This window comes from Nilaparvata lugens, chromosome 7 (assembly GCF_014356525.2).
Source record: "Nilaparvata lugens isolate BPH chromosome 7, ASM1435652v1, whole genome shotgun sequence".
Taxonomy (NCBI): Eukaryota; Metazoa; Arthropoda; class Insecta; order Hemiptera; family Delphacidae; genus Nilaparvata; species Nilaparvata lugens.
In genome coordinates this window covers 45047895-45070931 of record NC_052510.1, presented here as the reverse complement: position 1 = coordinate 45070931, position 23037 = coordinate 45047895, and the positions used below count along the sequence as shown (strand labels likewise).

Genomic DNA, 23037 nt, shown 5'->3' with positions numbered 1-23037 from the left:
GCCTACCTTTAAAAAATACATTTAAGAAAGATAAATGTAAAAATAAATACATCAAATCTCAACAGACTGCATAAACTATAAACATTCTATTATAGAAAATTAAAAATAAACAAACTAGTTTTACCTTCAAGAACCGGCTATTACAGCAATATTTGCAAAAAGATAGTTCTATATTCACTTTTAAATATTTTAGATAAGAAACTCAATTATCACATTCAAAAAACACTCAACAGTATACTAAATAAAATTACATTTTCATCTCATAATAAGGTCTTAACAAAACATAAGACTGGAAGGTGTAGATCAGTTAGTAAAGCTTGTATAATAATTTATTCAAATCAAAACAGTACTTCTATAGTAATTTAAAAATGGAACAGGTACTACATTCTGTAACAGAGTATTAGAACAGTTTATTAACCTCCTTGGAACAGTTAACAGTATGATCGAGATGGCAATGATAAAATCATATAAAAATATAATGGTTATATTTTGACGGTTAAATAAATTTATTTGAATGGGCAAAATAAATTGAAGTTGAATGATTGATTATGCTAAGGATTTTGATATGAAATTTTTACAATGTGACACCAAAGTTCACCATCGAATCTCGCTACAATTAGGCGCGCTCCTCCTCAACCAAAACACTTTTTCAAATTTTAGAAAACAAAACTTTTATAAATTCTTGTCATTTGTCAAAATAATTTTTTCCAATTAAATCATTCTTTTTAAGTAAAAATCTTTATTTTTTTGCCAAATATAGTTTTATGTGTTCAACTGTAACAAGCAACAAGATAGTGACTTGATAATCAAGCTGTGCAGCTGACCGGTTACATCATTTCTAAAAAAATGTCCGTAAACAATTCAATCTTTTGGATTGCCTATTTTGGTTAACAACATTTTTTAAAACATGCACAATGTAGACCATAATGTTAATTACTAGAAACTTAATATTTTTATTAGCTCTATGTATTTTGTAGAATACTTACCGATAACTGTTTGAAGGTAAAATTTGTGGATTTGAAGTCATGATTTGTTGGTGAATGTAAAACAACGGTAAGTACTATAATTAATTACGGATTGTATAAAACAAAGTTTTAGCTATTGTAAAATTGTTTTATGCCTGGGACCTGTTAGTGTAAAATAAAACTAGATCATTTATATCAACTACTTATTGTAAAAAATCAGCTTGATTATTTTTGCATAGGCTAGTTAATACTGTAAAACACACAAAGCACATAGGATTGTTCTTGGACTTTCATTGGGCTACTAGAATTAAGTTATTGGACCTAATCAATAGAAATACATGGCGAATTTTATTGTTCGTAAAGGATTATTAAGTTAATATTATTAATATTTAACTTTGCAGATGAGTCGCAGATTTAATAAATTGCTAAAGGATTCTGGCATGGTCCTTTCTCAGCCAAGAACAAGATCTACATCTCATTCAAAGGATATGAACACTCTTTGTCAAGACATCAGTTTGGAATTACTGTCAGGCAAGTTAAATAATTTTATTTTGTTGAAGGTTATATCGGTGAAGAAATAAATTATTACGATTATTTGAACATTATTACTGATTTTATTTTTACTTTAAAGTCAAACCAATACATTGAACTCAAACGTTTTACTTAAGGCATGTTACACACACTTCACAGAGACAGAGTTCAGTACAGAGTCACCAGTGCCTTGCCAATCACACATATTATTATTTAGTCTATTTCATTGACAAATAACACACCCCCTCAATGAAATAACCCAAAAAAAATTTATCAAACAAAAAAACAAAGTAAGTTATAGGAAAAATAACATAGTTCAAAACATCTTAATTATTAAAAAATATTATTTCTAAACTTGACAAAAAGTTCCTTTCCCAAGGGTTTTGTGAAAATGTCAGCAATCTGATCTGAGGATTTTAAATACTCAACTTGAATAACACCTTCAGAAATTTTCTCTCTTACAAAATGATACCTTATATCTACATGTTTCATTTTTTATGATGCTCAGGATTATGAGCTATTTTGATAGCAGACTGATTGTCTTCAAACAACAAAATACAAGTTTTCTTATTTTCAACAACACAAAAATCAATTAAAATTCCTTTTATCCAACAAGCCTCGCTTGCAGCTTGGCTCAAAGCAACATACTCAGCTTCTGTGCTAGATAATGAAACACTCTGTTGCTTCTTGTACACCAAGAAATAGTATTACCAAAAACCTTGAAGCAATAACCTGAGGTTGATCTTCTCTCTAAATCACCACCCCAGTTTGCATCTACATAGCCTACAATCATATCATCATTCAATTCTCTCTTATATACTAGCTCTAAATCTAAAGTACATTTTACATATCTCAATACACGTTTTAAATTTTTATACAACATTTCACTGGCACAACTTTGGAATCGACTCAAGAAAGATACAGTACAACACAAATCAGGTCTAGATCCTACAACAGCATACATAAGACAACCAATTAGTCTACGACATTTCTTTTCTATTTCTACAGACTCTGACTTATCTCTAGTCAATAATTCAAAGTTGAAATTTTTATCCATGGGAGTGTCCATTGGCTTACAATCCTGCATGTTGAACTTTTCCAATACATGTTTGAGATACTCCTTCTGACTAATAACAGTTACCCCCTTCTCAATATCTTGTTTGACATTAATTCCCAAGAAATTAGAAACTAAGCCCAAGTCTTTCATCTTGAAATTTTCTTGTAAGACTGATTTCAATCTTGAAACATCATTCTCATCTGAACCAAAAATAAGTATGTCATCTACATACAATAATAGAAATACCTTTTTACCCTCCACAATTTTAGAATACAAGCAATAATCATTTTTAGACCTAGTAAAATTGTTAATTTTCATTACAGAATCAAATTTAGAATTCCAATCTTTTGGAGATTTCTTCAGACCATAAATTGACTTCTTAAGTTTACAAACCTTATTCCTAAATCCTTCTACTCCCTCTGGTAATGACATATAAACGTCTTCTTTGATATCACCATTAAGGAAAGCATTTTTTACATCCATCTGATATACAGGAAACCCTAATTTATTTGCAACACTCATGAAAATCCGAAAAGTTGGCAATTTGGCCACAGGGGCATAAATGTCATTTAAATCTATGCTATCCTTTTGTTGAAACCCCCTAGCAACTAATCTAGCCTTGTACTGAATGTTACCCTTCTCATCATTTTTAATTTTAAATACCCATTTGCTATCAATAATTTCTTTGTTTTCTGGTACAGTATCTACCTCTGTCCAAGTATTATTCTCTTTCAAAGCATTTAGTTCAGTTTTTACTGCCTCCAACCACTTTACAGAATTGTTTGATTTCATAGCTTCAGAAAATGTAAGAGGCTCATCTACTTGTAGACTAAGATAACTGGTTTCATAGTCTTTCAACCACACTGGTTTTTTAATCACTCTTTTCTCTCTCCCTCTTATTTCATTACTTTCATCCATCATTTCTTCTCCACTTTCTTCATTACTTCTACTTCATTGATTCCATCTTCAATATCATTTGTTTCAATCTCAATACCCTCAGCTTCACTTGTATCAGTTCTTCTACTTATTATTTTCAATTTCTTCAACTTCATTTATTTCAGTTTCTTGTACTCCATCATTTTCAATTTCTTCAAATACATTGTTTGGATCATTACCTTTTGCGATTCCCTCAATGTCAAAGCCTTGATTTATCTTGAATACTTTGGGGTCAGAATACTTTTCACCTTGGTTAGATTGCTCAACATTTGAAAAAATTACATCCCTAGAAACAATTATTTTCCTCTTATCAGCATCCCACAACCGATAACCATTTTGCAAATATCCTACAAACGTTAGCTTCTTGGTTCTACTGTCAAGTTTCTTAAGATTACCTGCAACATGACTGTATGCTATACTTCCAAAAATCTGTAGTCTTGATAGATCTGGTTTTTTACCGTACCACTTTTCAGCTGGAGTACAATCAAGAGTACATGTTGGGCTTCTATTAACAATATAAGCTGCTGTCCTTACAGCCTCACCCCACATTTCCTTTTTCAATCCTGAATCAAACAAAAGTGCCCTAACCTTTTCTAGCAATGTCCTATTGATTCTTTCTGCCTTTCCATTTAATTCTGGAGTGTATGGAATGGTGAAATCCATGAAAATCCCTCTATTTTGACACCAATCCTTGATTTTATTACTAGAATATTCCCCACCATTATCACACCGAAATTTTGAAATTTTAGAATGCCATTTTGCCTCTACTTCAGCTACAAATTGTTTCATTATATCAAATACCTCACTTTTATTTTGAATAAGAAATACCATGACAAAATGTGTGAAATCATCTAGAAAAGTAACCATGTATCTTTTATTGTCCCAACTTACCGGGGTAATAGGCCCACAAACATCAGTATGTACTATTTCAAGGGGTCTTGTTGCCCTTTCCCTGACTGTTTTAAAAGGTTGCCTTGTTTGGCGAGCAGACAAGCATATTTCACATGGGTTTTTTGAAAAGTCATCAATTTTAGTTTTAATATTCATTCCCTCACTAAGATTTATGAGCTTTTTCATGTTATCTACACCAAGGTGGCCTAGCTTCCTATGCCATAATTCTACTTCATTAGACTCATTAGACTTGGGTGAAATAGTGCTAGTCATTACATGATGGACTGAATTTGAATTATGCATTTTCAAGTCAACTTCAAACAAACCATTCGAATTTTTTATGCCTTCCATAATGACTTCATTGTCTTTCAACACCTCAACCCTATTTCCACTAAATAAGACCTTACCATCGTTCTCAGTGATAGCACTTACAGATAACAAATTTTTAGAAAGTTCTGGAACATATAAAACATTATTTAAGTTGCATTTGTCTGATTTGATGTTTCCTACCTCAAGAGCAAACATTGATTCATTTTCCTTGGCTACTCCTACTTTACAACTAATGGAATGGAACTATCAAATAGTGATTTAGATTTTACCATATGTGAAGTAGACCCTGAGTCAATTACGAAAGTGTCATAGTATTTTACATTAGAATTAGTAGTTAAAAAGGATACTTGGTTCTTCTTCTTATCATTCTGTTTTTTACGAAAGTAACAGTCTTTGTCTTCATGATTATTCTTCTTGCAAATACTACAGAATAGACCACTTTTCTGTTTCATTTTATTTCTGCATTCACGGGAAATATGTCCATAATTTTTGCATCTGTAGCACTGGATTTCCGATGTTTTGAATACCACTGGTTGCACAGAATCACCTTTATCAGTAGATAGTCTGCGTTCTTCATTCACCAACCGGGAGGTTAGGTTTGTGAGATTTCTGTCACAAATTGCGGTTGCTTCCCACGAAGTTTGAAAGTGGGTGTATTTCCTGGGCAGGGAGCTGAATATTTTGCCAATAACCATCTCGTCATCGATTTCGTGTCCAACAGATTTCAATTTATGGGTCAAATTTTCCAGACGGCTGATGAAACTAGCAATGTCTTCATTAGCCTCTAGTGTAAAATTGAAAAAATCCTGCATTAGAGAAAATTTCTGTTGTTTTTCATCACGTTCGTAGATTTGACACAGTTTTTTAAACATTTCACATGAAGTTTCACAGTTCAAAATGTGATTCAAAGGTTTTGAGTCAATTGTAGTTATTATTATTTTCTTGGCTTTAGCGTCCTTCAAATTGAAAATAGAAAGTTCTTTTTCTTTACTAGGGTCGTTTGTTTTAATTCTTTTCCATTAACAATATCACTAAGTCCTTGAGAGTCGAACAAAATTTTAATTTTAAATTTCCACATTTGAAAATCTTCATCGTTGGATAGCTTTCCAACCATACCCAAGTCCGAGTCACTGGAACCAGCCATTTTTACTTTGAACTCGATTGCCTTACCTGATTTTACTTTTGGGTATTTTACTTTTACTTTTAATGTTTTTACTAGAGTTCAATCACTTCACCGGTATTACTATTTTAGAGTTGAATCTCCGAACTTCCATTGTTGTCTTGCACGAGAGTATTTAGGTTAAAAAGTTTTTTTACTTGCACACGAAAGATCCAGCCTGGGCCCATAACCTGTTGAAGGTTATATCGGTGAAGAAATAAATTATTACGATTATTTGAACATTATTACTGATTTTATTTTTACTTTAAAGTCAAACCAATACATTGAACTCAAACGTTTTACTTAAGGCATGTTACACACACTTCACAGAGACAGAGTTCAGTACAGAGTCACCAGTGCCTTGCCAATCACACATATTATTATTTAGTCTATTTCATTGACAAATAACATATTTTACATATTTTTTATATTAATTGCGCAATGCTTGGCTTATTCAATGCATTTTGTCATGGTCTCTTAATTAGTTAAAGTGTTTTATCTGTCGTAAGTTATATATTATATTAGGCTCTTATCACATTCAGCCAACAGTGAGTCACCAAATATTAACCATTGGCAGTTGGCATTCAAATGTGAAGCAAGCTGGGAAACCAGTGAGACAAGGATTTGCTGCCGAGCTGGACACCCGAGCAGGACACCAGCCGGGTTGCTAGAATTTTTTGGCTGATCGCCAAAATCTTATGTTCCTAGTGCTTTGAGCACAATAAGTTTTTGCCCTTAATTGGGGGTATTAAAACATAATTGAACATAGGCTAATCATTCAGGTTATGTAGACACATTGAAATCTACTCAATCTGAGATTCTCTCCCTGTCGTGGTTGACGACGGCATTTACGCACAAACGAAAACCCAGCTTAAGTAAAATAGTGACTAATCAGCTAACTCTGCCAAAGAGTAAATTGGCTTCTGGACCAATCTTTATTTGATGAGCGTGTATAACCTTTTACGCAAAATATTTCTCACATCCATTGAAAGTTCTTTGAACAAATCATTGCCGCTGCTGGGAAACCTCTCTACCTACTGTGGGATCTCCGAATTTGCTGCATGGTGGCTGTTGTATCGGTGGATGTCATTTCAACAGTTGGAAGTTGTCCTTTAAATACAGCAGGGAGGACAGGATATATATCGTCCATGTATGGTGAGGATCATCAGGTCCTTATAGTAGTCTCTGTGACTTGAGAATGAATTGCCCTCCTTATTGCCCTCTTTTGTAGCAGTAGTATATCACCTGGCAAGAAGGTACATGGCCTCACAGCAGCAATCCGTACAAAATGTGGTTGTCGAACAGGGAATGATAAGCCAAGACAATGTATTCCCTGCAAACAATGTGTCTCAACTTCCTAAGAAGGTAAGATCACCCTGATACATGCTGGCTACACTTCAATCTGACATCCACAAAAAACACAAGCAGCTCACTGGTTCAAAGTGTACTGATGATCTCATTAGGGAGCATATTAGATCATTCGTTTTCTCCTCATTCAACTTATTCGCTGTAAACCAGACCTTCATACTGTTCAGCAGTTGAGCTTCCTGGTCGACCGTTTTCCCTCTAGCTGTCAGTGTGGTGTCATCTGCAAAGAAGAGGATGGAGCCCTGGCTATCTGGGAACAGGATCGAGAGTAGGGGTTCAATAACCTTAAGGTACTTTTTGCTTCCCACTTTAATCACTTGATGAGGCTCCCTCAGGTGAAACCACATGCTTCTTCTTTTCCAAGTAGCTCATGACTGTATTCAAAATTGAACCGTGGACACCGTATTTCTGCAGCTTTCCAATCAATGTGCCACGGGACACACAATCAAAAGCTCCAACCCCCCGACTCTTGGTGACACAGTAACTGCTGAGACTGGTAGCTGAATCTAATAGCCAAGCTCAAATAATTCATAACTACTGTTTTCTCTGTTTGATACTTTGCATGCAATTCATGACTATAAAAAACTGATCACATATTGATTATAAAGTGATAGCCCACCTTTTCAACTAATAAAACTGCTGTTCTATAGATGACAAATCAAATTATTTGTTTAATCGAAGTTTAATAATTGAATGTTTAGTTGGTGGGACAACCGATGGTGAAGGAGAGGACGAAGAAGATGTAGAGATAAGAGAGGACAATAGAGATGAACAAGCAGAGACGCAACCCAACACCGATGTGGATAAGAGAGCAGCTTGCATTATCAGTCAAATTGAAAGAAACTCCACTCTAATGACCAATGACCCATTGGCTGAACAACTAAGAATGTAAGTAGCCTATTATTGTGAAAAGAATGAAATACTCAATTATATGGATTCAATGATTCAGTTTCTATAATTGTGAAAAACATAGCGTATTGATCAAACTAAATGAGGAAGAGCAGATTTAGTCTCCTAGAATACCTTTTTTCCCCGAAGGACAACAATATTGATATAAACTCACCGGTTGCGGGATGTTATCTCACGCTATCTCCATCTTCATATCTCCGTCTTGCACTTTCCGGTACATTACTGGCATTTTTAGATGGACTGAATATTGTACTTCGACCATGGAGTCTGATAATGATAATAATTTTATTTCTTATCTGTACATCATATTGAATGTTAGAAAAACATAGATTTAATATCAGAATATAGTAGAAAATATATCTGTTAATGTCTATAGTATACTTGAATTACAACCAAAGCCCATGAATAATATTAAGATTCTGTATTAAAGGTGACATGAATAAAATGTTCATATCACTCTTTATGGATGCGAAAAAGCTCATTTAAACTGTATTGAACATTAGGTTACTTCCAGGTGCCAATTTTCCAAAAAAAATCAACGCATTTTTTATGATGAATTTTTCCAAATTCTTGCTGGTGGACTATTCAGGTTTCTTCAACTGCTCAAAACTTGTTTAAAACAATTCAGTACTCTGCGCCTGGAATCTGAGAAAATTCGTTGTCCTTGTGTGGAGATATTTTCCTGCGGCTGAATCCATGCAGGTGTAAGCTATTGCAGTTTCAAGATGTTTCCAAGATGTACAAACACAGCAAAGGCAGGATCTTCTCTTGTCGAAATAATCCTATGCAAGGGATTAGAATGTTTTTTTTATAAATTATTCTCAGTATCCGTTTCTGTGCTCCGAAGGACACAATGGACTTGGAAAATCATTCCCGATACATCCTCCAACAACTTCTAAGGATAAGAACTAATGCCTCGAAGGCTCATTTCACAAGAATAACTCATTTATGAATGTTGTCTATCTATTATTATTTATCATTTTTTATAACTTATATTCAATATTCTCATCTATTATTTTCTTTGTTTATTGTAGAGAAACGCTAAAAGAGTTGACGCAGAGTTTGAGTGTAAAACGAACGGTGAGAGCAAAATTGGTTCAAACTGTGAGCCAAAAAAATAAAGTTCATCCAATTGGCTTTTTCAGGAGACTCAAGTATCGTTTGAGTATCGTTTTTACTAGGGTAAGTTCTTTCCATTACCCATATTCATTTCATATTCATTACAAACTCGATCGCGTCAATATTGAACAAGACATGATCGATAATTGCACGTATACTTCGTCTAAACCAGATGAATTGAAAAAAGAGGCTCAGTTGCACAAAAAAGCCTGTTAAATTTCAATCATGATTGAATTTCACAAGAACCAATACTAATTTTTGACAAGAAGGCTATTCCGAATGGTTCTTGAGGCATTTAATCACGATAAAAATTCAACAGGCTTTTGTGCCACTGAGCCGGAATCTTTTATTCTACTAGGCCTACCTATAAATAACAGAAACCACAAATCTTATCCTTTTTCAGAGTCACTTGCTTCCTATTAGTCAGCTAACAATTCCGTGTCAGTATAAATCTCATGCTTTAAGTATGTTATAAAATCAGCTTCATTTTCTGTGAACAATTGTTTTTTGTTACTAACAACTTCAGCAATTGCGAGGAAAACAGGTTTTATTCTACAGGTATGACAAAAGTGAAACTGTTATCCACTCTAGATTCTGTGCTTAAAATTGCCAATCACAACCAAAATTCAAACCAGATTGGATCGGCTGATGGTTAAAATGTTTCAGTAAATTCTAGATTAGCTAGATTTAAAGCAGTAGATTTCTAACTTTGGCTGTCCAAACGGCCCTCGAAAGAGTCAACTTATCGTCACAGATTCAATCAGAGTATCAATCTTTTTTTCAGATAAGAATGTGGATTCATGATTTAGTTTACGGCTATGAGCTATGGTACGGCAGTCTGAAAACAATAGAAGGGCATTTCGGCAGCGATGTCGCTTCTTATTTCAAGTTTCTACGGTGGCTTTTCCTTTATAACTGTTTTGTTTTCATTATGAGGTGAGTGCTCAAGAAATTGGCTATGAGAGTTTTCCAATATTTGGTTCAAGTTAATCCAAGTATATTTTAACAATGTTAATATAATTTTATGCTCAAGCGTTATTTATTTTTTGTTCATTTTCATAATTTTCGTCCATGACAAATTCTAGTCAACTTTTCAACAAAAATAAGCTTCTATTTATCAATTTAAGTACATTTAAATATATGTAAAACGTGTCAAAATTTTCTTATTGGTGATAGTGTTTGTAAAACGTTTTGTTTTTTTGGCAATGAATAATTATTATGAATTACAGCCTGTTGGTTATTTGCTATTCTATAGGATATTGAAGCTTATGTATCAGTAATACCATAAAGAAACAATAGCATAAGTAGATATCCCATGGTATAGGGCGTTTATGTCGTAACTTTTACTGTTATCTCAAGCCGATAGTCCGCGTAGTTCTTTCCCGTGAAGCTTTATGACGCTGGTAGTTTATCATATTGTGCCGTTCATACACTCTTACCCGGTCAAAACAGTAAAAATCGACAGTAATCGGCTTGAGGTAACAGTAAAAGCTGTGACATAAACGCCCTATACCATGGGATATCTATTTACGCTATTGTTTCTCTATGGTAATACCTAGTAAAATGCTTGTTGAAAACTATTGCTTATAGTTTATTTAATTTCCAGCTTTATATTCGTCATTATACCTCAGGGCATCTATGTTGAGAAATATAAAAGGAATGGAGTAGCACACGTTGACAATATCCTCACTTCAGTTTCTGACGTCATGAGCAGTTCAATAAACACACCTTCGAAAAACTTGTCACAATTCTCACTTTCTGACTTCATTACTGGAGAGGTAAGACAGATTTCCACAACATAATATATTATAGTGTCATTCACCTCATACATTATATGACGTGGCATTCACGTATAACAGTTACATTATTTGAATGAATAGCAATGTTTCTTGTGACCATCGAATAACAACCAGTTGAATAGTTATCATTGTACTGTGTGCTTCAACATGTTGAGATTTATTTCTATTCATTTTTTCCTTGGTATGAGAACAAGAATATTATTGATAAGCTCCAGATACCTCTGACTAGGAGGACAGTGGATGGAAAGTTTTATTATGATTAAATTATTTGTATTTTGTATGAAATAATTATACATACGAAATTGTCTCAGAAGATTTGAAAAATTGACCATTCATAACTTGAGCATGTTGATGTTGAAGTTAGTATGCATTTTCATTCTGAAAGAAATTCAATTTCAATATATTTTCCAAAAAAAAAACATAATACACGAATATGAAATACAATATACAACATATTTTGGAATCCCCCTACTAGACTATCCATCTCTGTGTAGGGAGGGAGTACCACGTTATTACATAAGCTTAATCTGCACATAGAAGTTAGAAGTAAATAATAGAGAATACACTTAAAATGTAGATCTATTATAAATATTTTGATTATGAAATAGATAATACATATTGTGCTGATGTATTATTTTAATGTTGGAATAAGTATACTTAATACATTGATTGATTAATAGAATCAATAAAAAAACAATATTAAATTGAGGACCGCAGTGACAGGGATTCCAGAAATTCTCAGAAGAGAAAATGAGAAAAAACATGAACCAGACAGGCAAAACAGTCAGATCGGTTATATCAATGATAGAATAAATACCAATCAATTGTCTGGAAACTTAAATAGTGAAATAATTCAAGTGCAGTTAATTTATAAAATTTATTTATATTCATGCATCTAGGTAGGCATGTTTGATAAATAAAGACTCACCTATCCATCAAAAATGCATCTATCATTTCAATTGAATATTTGTTTTTTTTTCAGGGATTCTTTACAAACTCAACAATGTATTATGGATTTTATACTGACCAGAGTCTAAAAATTGGCTCTTTCATTTATTCTATTCCGACGGCATACTTTTTTACTGCCTTCTTCTCCTACTTATTCGTCTTCATAACACTTTCAATTAGGTGGGTAAGTAGGAATTTCTTAGAAAGCTAAGAAATGAATTAATTAATCAATCAATTTCAATGAAACATAAATATAACTAATCGATTCGCACTATGTTCATATTATAATGAAAATTATGAATCATTACTGAAAACTTGTAACAATAATAGTAATAATTTAAAGATTTTCCAGCACTCCTAAATTACACAAATTTCTAAATTTTGCAAGTCATCAAATGCTCCATTGTAGATCTCCAATAGGAAACAATTCGAAGTTACCTAGGGAGGATTATGATTAGTTCTATCTATATGATTTTGCTGCTTCAATTGTCTTGAATAATTTATCATTAGTTGAAATATCAACTTTATTTTTACTTCACTTTACTTAGTTGAAATATCAAATTTTTCTTAATACTTGAATCATATAATTTTTACAGGATGGCAAGGTCATATCGTAAAAGTTTCATTGAAACTTCAGGTGGTGTAAAAAACGTCTATGCGCTAAAAATAATCTGTGCATGGGATTTCAGTATTGCAGACGAAAATGCTGCTAAACTAAAATCAGAGACACTAGCGCGTGAACTGAAGGTAAATCATAACATCTCATAAACATCTATTTTTAAATACTGTTATTATACTATTTCGACAATATTCATACCAAATATTACTATCCAACTGTTTAATTGAAGGGAAATTTAATTACTTTTTCTAATCAATTTGCTCGTATATGTTTTTTTTAGATTGAAAAAACGTTTAGTAAAATTTTCAATATTCTAATATTAATTCAATAAATTCAACTACATCGGTATTGAGAAATCAAATAAAATTCTAATTTTTTCTTAAGTTCGTTTTTCAAACCTTGAAATCACTTGCTTTTTATAAACAATATCTCTCATTGAAAATTGACAATAGTTTGAAATCAATTAAAAGCCAATAATTATTCAGTTTTATTCAAACTTCAATTATTTAGTTCCAACTTTAATCTCATCCAATATTAAAGTCCATATAGGCCCTAGTTATTTGTAATATACGAAGCCGTATTTTGTTAGAATCGTTCTTTTTGTTATTTATTTAAGATTCAAAAATTGGAAAAGTAGTAATAATCAATCATCCATTTGATATTGTTATTTTGTATGAATTTGAGTGAATAAATTTGATTTGATATAGAATATAGTAGTGCATACAAATTTATTGTTTTTCAGGAAATGTTGACCGATGACCTGAAATCGTCGTACCAGAAGTCGAAATCGATGCGGCGCGTGTACATAGTGGTGGTGCGTTGTGTTGTGAATGTGCTGTTCTTTGTGATGCTGGGAGGCACGGGCGTTCTAGTCTACACTCTCCTCAATCGGCTGCTGCTCAACAAACTCAACAGTCACACCTCGGGCCTTGTCACAGCCATCATACCTGGCAAGTATGCTGTAAGTACCTCACAAACTTACCATCTTAACTCAAGTCACAATACTGATTTAAATGGAAAATAAGTACGGTAATTAATCAGTTTTATATTAATTAAATTACGGTACACCAAAACCATGCAACCAAGTGAAACTGATGAATTACTGGCTGAAACTTCAGAAACAAAATGAAAATACGTACTGGTTTTATACATCAACGTCTTATTATTTCGATTATGGAGAAATACCACAACATCTCTCATAACATACAATCAAATTATTAGACACAAGTAGGTAACCCGTGCTCCACTATGGTTTAATTAAAAACTTGACAAACTGACAACTTGACCATCTGAAATCTTGAATAATTCAAAATAGGCCTATAATTTTCCTCGGTAAATTAAGAATCTTTATGCAAAATTTCAAGTCGTTCAGACGTGTTGCGTCATTCGTGAATTCTCTATCCCATACGTGCATAAGTCAATTCTTTCCTTTATTATATTGTAGATTATTATAGTTTAAATTTATTAATAAGAAACGATACGTAGGCCCTAAATAATCCTTGCTGAATGTATAAAAAACTTGTGTTGGTTTCAGCCAAAGTTGAGTTCTTCGGTGAATGGCATTGATGGAGATGATGAGAGTGAGCGTGATTGGCAGGTGGATCCGATCTTCATGTCGTTCGTAGTCACCTTCCTGCTCATCATAATGCCATTGCTCTTCTCTTGGATTGTCAGGTCAGCCAACATTATTTATTCATTTACGTTTGGTTTCAGTAACAGACAATTTGAACATTTACTTCCGGTTGCACAATATTATCTATTACATTTCAACCGTAATTAAATGATACTAGAGAGAAAGAAAAAGCTGATTACGTCTTCAAACAGCACTTAATCTCGGTTAAATACTAAGAAATGTTCAAATAGTATTTTTACTAATAGTCTGTAGTTTTACTTTGTACAAATCCATTAATGGAGTTGAATCTAGCGTGAACGACAATTCAAAAGAAGCTGGATTCGCACACAACAGTGACAGTGAACAGTGGAAATATAATTCCCACAAGTTCTAATTGGACTATTCCCATTCAGATCGGCCGAGCGAGTATGAATAATCCCATTAGAACTTATGGGAATTATATTTTCACTGTCATTGTTTTGTGGGAATCCAGTTTAAAATATAACAAGCTTTATGACTTGATAAAACGTATCTACTATACAGGGTGTTTCATAAGTAGTAGTGTCGAACATTCTAAGGTATTGTTCCTGGATGATAGGAGACTACAAATGTCATATTTTAAGTGTCCAAAACTCAGCGGTTATCCCTATAGCTGCCATTTTGTTTTTTCACTTGAGAATTTTCATCTCAAGAGCGAAATTATGTATTCATCTGAAATTTGGCATTAATACTTATGTTCTAAAGACTCAACTTCAAAAAATAAAATAAAAATTTTCGATGTAAATTTTCAAAATGGCGGCCATTTTATATTTTTGATTGCAAATTTCACGAAAACCATTCACTTTACAAAAAAATTACAAGAGACAAAAAGTTAAAAATGTTATCAAAATTTCAAGGATACCTCATTTATTAAGATTGGTCTGAGAATAACAGAGAAATTAATTATTTTCGTACAGCATGCATGATCATAAACAAACAAGATCATCAGAAAAACATTGTAAAATCATATGGAGCCATACCGAGTTTCAAAGCTTCATCTTAAAAACAATTGGAATTAAAAATGTAATATTGATGTTTAAATAATTGTGAAAAGTGGTCATGCATGCAATACGAAAATAATTAATTTCTCTGTTATTCTCCGACCAATCTTAATAAATGAGGTATCCTTGAAATCTTGATAAAATTTGCTAACTTTTTTGTATCTTTTAAATTTTCTTTAAAGTGAACGGTTTTCGTGAATACGACATTTGTAATCTCCTATCATTCAGGAACAATACTCTAAAATGTTCGAAACTACTTCTGAAATACCCCTGTATAGTGTGTATATGAATGAATATCGGGGTTTCTATTCTTCATAACATTATTTTGTTACATCAAACTTACAGTTGAAACTTATAAGTCAAATGAAAAAAAAAACATTTCACACAGTTTTGTTAGTTGGCACCAGTTCTCATGTGCTTGCACATTTCCGCCGCGACCACCAGAGTTAGTTGAATGGCTCTGTATCTTAGCGCTGGATTGGCCTTAAAGGCATTTTTAATTCTTTAAAGGCATTTTTAACTCTTTCAGGGCGCGTTTCTAGACTCATATACACATACATTGGATTTTTCAGCGTTCAGAGAATGCTTCAATGCTCCTGGGGATACTGATAATGAGCTTCTAGTATCAAGTTAATTCGAGTCAACTGAACATTGATTTCATTGCTTAAAAACGCGTCTGCTGTAAAAAAGCTACTTTTTGTAATTAAAACAAAAACTAGGCAGAAAACTACCATTATCAATTGAGTCTAGTTTGATATTAATTTATTGTTTGCATTGATTTATTGATGAAATTATTGTTTTTGTTAATTTTAGGTTTGAGAGGTACAATGATCCACGCACATCGCTGTATATAACCATGGTTAGGACATTTGTTTTGGAATGTGTAGTTGTAGCTGTACTTGTGATATTCTGGTTAGGAAGGAGCTCTTCAAAGGTCAGTTAACACATCAATTTTTTTTATGTTTCTCTACTTTCTCCTACAGTCTGTTTAGGGAGCAGAGAGGTACGATGCAAACTAACAAGTGCGTGTGAAAATGGATCTTGAACCAGCAAGACCGATTCAATAAACAGATCTCAGAGTTGGAAATGAGCTGTAAGAAGTCAGAAGTACTGAACTGAATAAAAGCTTTGTGAACTGGTATTTGAGTTCAGCTATTAACCGTATATGATTCATCACTTTTTACGCACATAACAGGAAACTTTGTTATTGTTTTCTCTCTTTTCTATCAACAGACTATATATAAATTATATTGGATACTTGCATTGGATCTTTTTCAATCATTTAAAGTATGTTTAAAAAGTTTTAATATATATTTTGAAGTTTAATAGATTAAATCAACTAAAAAGTGTCAGTTCTATACTATACGATTCATTGAAATTCAGAGTAGAAACTGGAAAGAATAAGGATGGATACCTCAAGTCAATAAATTAAGCAATTTCTTCTCAATCTTTTTTCAAAATCCATTCGATATAGTTTGAAATAGCCTTCTAAAATGCAATCAAACTAATCAAACAACGATGATTGCTGCTCGCGATCAAGTTTGAAGATTGTCAATAAGGGCGTCCACTCGAATCAGGGATTTATAAAGTCGTGCTGAAATCCATGCAGTCTTTAATCCCAAAGATTTGGTGTAAACTACAAAACCGCTCAGCTTAATTACTAATATTGAGAATGAAGTGATGAGATGATATCAAGTATTTAAATAAACTTTCATGACTAATATTAATATTTTGGAATCTCTCTATAGATTGAACCAACTAAATGTTTCAATTCGATTAAACTATAAATTACAATTCATCATTTAAGTCAATTGTAATAAGATTTTTTTGGGTTTTCCAAATACTTGAAAAAAGTAGTTTTTTCATTTGCTCTCCATTTTCAATCCGATTCAAAGTAATATCTATTGTTGTTTTCTTGTCTTAATTCTAGTGCTGGGAAACTTCACTGGGCCAAGCTGTCTATAGGCTAATTCTTATGGATTTCTTACTCAGTGGAGTAGCTTTAACATTGTCGAATTTCTACGTAGTATTCTTCAAAGGTAGGTATTTTTTCAATGATCTCTCTTTAAACTATTTATTGACTTACTTTTTCAAATAATAATGATAATAATTTATTGTTTTAATAATACATAATTATTCATTGAAATGATTATACTACTTCAATTCTCTATACTTTATCATTCAGTGATCAATCTTTTCAGTGATCATTGAAAAACCTTTTGCGAGAGGTGGACACTCTCGCATTCCATCATGTTATGTCATTTTTCTAAATAATATTGCAAAATCGCACAGTGCACTGGCTAAAACTCTGTTTCTGTTAGCAGCATCCATCGGATATGATTGTAACTTTTTATGTGGTTGTTTGTCGTATTTTTAGATAAGAAATCTATAATGCATGAGGTGAATTCATTCAACTTCATTGATGGGGGCGTTTCAATCAATCAAAGTGAAACATTTTGCAAGTCCATGGTCAATACTAGATAATAGTCATCTGCTACATCATTTGCTTTATTTTTGGATTGTCTAGCCTCATTTTTCATTCTGATGTGAGTATCGTCGACTTCTAAGTTTTCAAATTGAAACCGCAGCACACATCACATTAATATTTTCTAGGCTTATGAATGATTATTTTTTCTTTAGTCAAAACATTGGTGAAGAATGTTCGTTCTACTGCGCGTATTACCCTGTTCTTCACACCATATTATATAAATTTCGTGTATGTGGCTCACTGACCTAAAAGTGGATTTCAAGTTTGTGTGAAAGAACTTCTACAATAATGGCTTGGTACTTTGCGAACAAAATTATTGTTTGACAGTGTGGAAGATGCTCATTATTGCTTGAAACCATTATTTTTCTGTTTAAATGTTTTGCAACGACTTTTCTATGCTACCTATCTATCCATAATTTAATTAATCAGTTTTAGTTAATTAGGTCTTGTAACAGAGTGAACATAATTTTATACATATTGAACACATTTTTAGGTGAATAAAAAATAAACAGTAAGTGTACTAACATGAATATTGAAAAGCCATTGCAAATAGTTTTATTTATAACACATGACAAGTTCAACAAATTTCTACGTGAGCACCTTCTGTTGCACATAAAATATCTAGACGATATTCAATTTCACGTCTTAGATTGTTGATTATTTTTCCAGAGTTTTATGGATTATTTCTGTCCTAAATTACGACTTCAATTCTTCGTTTCAGATCATCAATATTACATAACTCGTTGCATGCAACTTATTTATTACTTATTACTTTTCACGACCATACTGTAAACGGAAACGTCTTTGAACAGCAATAACCGATTTGCTTTCGCAAAACCACAGAACGCACATAGCTTTTTCCTGACGCTCTGTCACCCCACCAATGAGCCGACGTGTGCTTCGATGAAGGTCATCACAAATTATAACAGCTACACTAATGTTTGCCACAAAAATAGGCGCGCTACTAATATTCGTTATTTTTTTATTCACCTATGAAATGTGTTCAATAATTTATGCTCACTCTGTATTATAATATATTCGATGTATTCGTAACAATTGTATTAATACTTTTCCATATACCTTTCTACTTTTTTCAAATGTCCAACAATGTATATTATTTTGTTTCAGGCATATTTGCAAGGAACTGCTTCTAGCGGCTGAATTCGATATAGCCAGAAACACATTAAATCTAATTTACAACCAAACATTGTTCTGGGTCGGCTTCTATTTCAGTCCACCATTATCATTAGTAATAGTACTCAAACTGTTCTTGAGTTTTCATGTGAAAAAGGTGAGTAGGAACAATTATTCTAATATCAATTTGCTCAAGTTCCTAACGTCAGATTTTATTGCTGCATCTTTCCCTTACTGTCAAGTTTTTTACTGCTGCTTCTTAACATGAATGTTGGTGAAAATAAAATACGTTTATTTTTTATTGATTGTAGTATGCAGATATTCAACCATTCTTAGATCTGAGTAGGGCCAACTCGATTCCCAACAATTTCAAACAAGTTGAAAAATGCCAAGCTAATCAATGATTGAGACAATAGAAATAGTAGCTAGCTCTGTAAATGGATTATTTTTTCTGATTAGTAAATTATCGAATACTTTCTATTACAGGTCAGTCTATTGTATAATTGTGCTCCTTCATCAAGTAGTAACTGGAGATCGGCTCAAGCTCAAACGCTATTTTTGGTTTTATCTTTTATATCACTGTTGGCTGTTCTAATGAATCTTGGCTACATCATTACTTCGTAAGTATTTGCACAGCTAAAACTAGTTTTTATACACAGTATTCAACTTGAACACCTTTAGATGAGTATTTTAAATTTTTATTTCTACTGTAACAAAAATAATAGTAATTTATTGGATAGAGTAAACAATATAGTAGTCTGAAAATAAAAAACAGGCTATTGCACAAAACTTCTTCATTTTCTAATTTTGTCTTAAATTGTCCAAATATTATAATGTAGGTTATTAAAAATAAAAATAATTTTATTTTTAAAAATAAAAATCCAAGTACCCTTTTTGAATTGTTTACTCAAAACATGTTTTGGCTATGATGTCATTATCAAGTCCGAAGCATGTTGTGGCTAAACAATTTTGGGTTAACAAGGGTACTTGGATTTTTATTTCTATTCAAGAGTAGCCCTAAATAGTGGTTGATTTGAAAAACTTGAATTACTCAAGGCCCAGCTCAAATACGGCCTCTAGGCCAAACTTTGAAATTGATATTATGGGCTATTTCTGAGTTGACCTCAAGTGAGAGATCTGCCTTTCCTCTCACTGATGGAAGCGTCTGTAGACATTATGATGAGACAAGGCCAGCCTTTCATGTTATGTCACTTCTTCCTAGAAATTTGAGTACCGCATTTTTGCAAACAAACAAGCAATGCATTCCATTCACACGTACCTCTATACTCTTTTATTTCGTAAATAATTAGGTACTTGATTTCCAACAAGTAAATATGAATTACATAAAAAATTATTTACATTAGATGCATACAAAAACGCAGATACAAAGTATATTGAATGGTCTGTTGAAGAATTCAAAAGTTTGTACATAGCTGATTCTTCTGTAAACAGATAATAATTATCTGTAATGTAATTATTACATCTATTACGAAATTACAGTATTAGGTACTCCCCAGACATGCCTATATGGGAGCTTCAACACATTACATTATTCTAGAAACTCTGCTCAATCATTATTATTCGGAATAAAGTAATAATTTAAGAGGTTCTTGAATACATATTATTATATTTTCTTCGTGATAATGGTGGTTGTTTGTCCTACAGCGAATTTAGTGTTTTTTTTATCGAGTTACACATAAATGAAATAAACTGTAAAGTTCTGAAAAATAATCTTATCTAAAAATCGTCAATTTCTATTTCCTATTTAATATTTTGTGATATTATTGGACATTGGAATTTTGTTGCTTTCAGAGTGAAAACATCAGACTGCGGTCCGTTGAAAGGATCTGTTTACATGTATGAAAGGATTCTAGAGGGCGTTTTTCAACTACGTCATGGCAATGACTTTTGGGCATTCATAATGTTTCTTAGAAAACCGGGAGTAGTTGCTGGTTTACTTTTATCTATGTGGTGAGTGCATTTATTACATTTTTACAATTTGAAGTTGCACTGATACACTGACTGATGTTTGCACGAACTTCAATCCAAGATTAGTCGTTGATGCCTACTAAAAACATCATAACTGTTAATCTGACTGATACCTCTAACGGCATCAAGTCCTAGTGAAGCCATAATTTTATACAAAATAATAATGATGAGTAGTGCAATAGCTCACTTCCGGAACTCACTAACTCAGATCTAGTTTTAATTTATGTAGGCCTATTGTAGGCCTACAATTTGTACTATCAATTTTGGTAAATTTAACCGAAAGGTTATAGGAAGGTGATTCTCTGCCTATACTACATAGAAAAAATTTATGTTGTAACCAATAGAACACATGATATGCCATTATGATTATCCAACACTTAGAATCGATTAAGTATTGGACTGTAGTAAGGTTACTAGAATCATATTTTTCACTGAAAATTTTGGTGATATTTTATTGAGTCCAGATAATAGAATAATTTATTCAAACATCTAGTGTCATTATTATCACATAATTCGTAAACCTTAATTAGTTAATTATACTGGTCAAACGAAAATCTGAATTAGGCTAATTGTGCTGTCAAATAATACTTTGAAGGCTTCCGCAACTAAGAATATTTAAAATAGAGAAAATAGCTGAAGGCCACTCTCTTCTGTTGTCTATATTCGCATTTTTTGTCTTTATAATACTTAATAGTTCTATTAAGAAATGGCTGTAAAGCACCTGAAGAATGGAAAGGCAGGTGGCCAAGATAATATATCGGCAGAAATGATAAAGTATGGTGGTGATGACACAGTCAAGAGAATACATGAGCTGATAAGTATGATATGGAGAGATGAAACTATGCCTCAAGATTGGAACATAGGTATTATATGTCCAATTTATAAAAAGGGCGATAAACTGGACTGTAATAACTATCGTGGAATAACTCTTCTCAGTGTAGCTTATAAAGTCTTATCAAGTATTCTTAACAATAGAATTAAGGCCTACACAGAACAAGTGCTTGGAGAATATCAATGCGGATTCCGGCCAGAAAGGGCAACAGCAGATCAAATCTTTACAATCCGGCAAATCGCGGAAAAGTTTTATGAGCATGACCTGGATTTACATATTTTATTTATTGACTTCAAGCAAGCCTTCGATAGCATAGTGAGAAGTGAGCTATGGAAAACATTGGAGCAATACGCCTTACCAAAAAAGCTCATTAGTCTAGCAAAAATGACAATGAGTAGGACTGCAGCAATGGTCAAAATTGGTAATAGAAGGAGCAGCACTTTTGAATTTAACACAAGTGTCAAACAAGGCGATGGACTATCTGCAATCCTATTCAATATTGCATTGCATAGAGCTATTGAAGGATTAGACAGGGGAAATATTTTCCACCGAATTATCAGGTATGTGCATATGCGGACGATGTAGCAATAATTGCAAGAAGGAAGATGTCCTACAGGAAACGTATTTGTTGCTAGAAAGAGAGGCGAATAAGATTGGCTTGATAGTGAATGAAAGAAAAACGAGGTACATGAAAATATCAAGTAGTCAAGCAAGAAGAGTTCCACAAAACCTCCGAATTGGAGATAAAATCTTTCAAGGTGTAGGAACTTCAGCTACTTGGGGGTTGAACTAAATACGAGAACAAGATGGGTTACAGCATAAAGCAAAGAGTATTGGTTGGAAATAGAGCATACTTCAGTAACATGAAACTTTTGAAGAACAGGCTCATATGTAGAAACACGAAACTTAAAATATATGAGAGCCTAATTCGACCTGTTGTAACATACGGCTGTGATCTTGGACGTTAACACAAGAGACAAAACCATTTAGGCGTTTTTGAAAGGAAAATCCTAAGAAAGATTTATGGTCCAGTTAAAGAAGGAGAGAGTGGAGGGGAAGAACTAATTCAGAGCTCGAGGCATTGATAAAAGCCGAATATTGTAAAATTTATAAGGCACAGCGGCTTAGATGGTTTGGACATATCTGTAGAATGAACGAAAACGAATGCCTAAAATAATATTCAAGGAGAGGCTACATTCAAGAAGAAGATAGGAAGGCCGAGAATAAGATGGGAAGATGAAGGCGAGACGATCTCCAAAAAATGGGATATAGAGGATGGAGACAATTAACAGATGACCGAGAAGCGTGGAG

The 23037-nt window shown here is 32.9% G+C and overlaps 1 protein-coding gene across 1 annotated transcript; it reads left to right on the top strand.

The window, feature by feature from the left end:
* The first annotated feature begins 830 nt into the window (after window positions 1–830).
* On the top strand, window positions 831–20886 carry LOC111051957 (transmembrane channel-like protein 5). Its single transcript, XM_039432868.1, is given in 16 exon segments — window positions 831–1053; window positions 1367–1496; window positions 7939–8125; window positions 9181–9328; window positions 10050–10201; window positions 10872–11043; window positions 12047–12192; window positions 12609–12759; window positions 13374–13592; window positions 14166–14305; window positions 16097–16217; window positions 17214–17289; window positions 17292–17322; window positions 18900–19062; window positions 19392–19525; window positions 20718–20886. Coding segments are annotated over 15 exon segments (2133 nt in total). The 5' UTR covers window positions 831–1053; the 3' UTR covers window positions 20881–20886.
* The last annotated feature ends 2151 nt before the right edge of the window (window positions 20887–23037 follow it).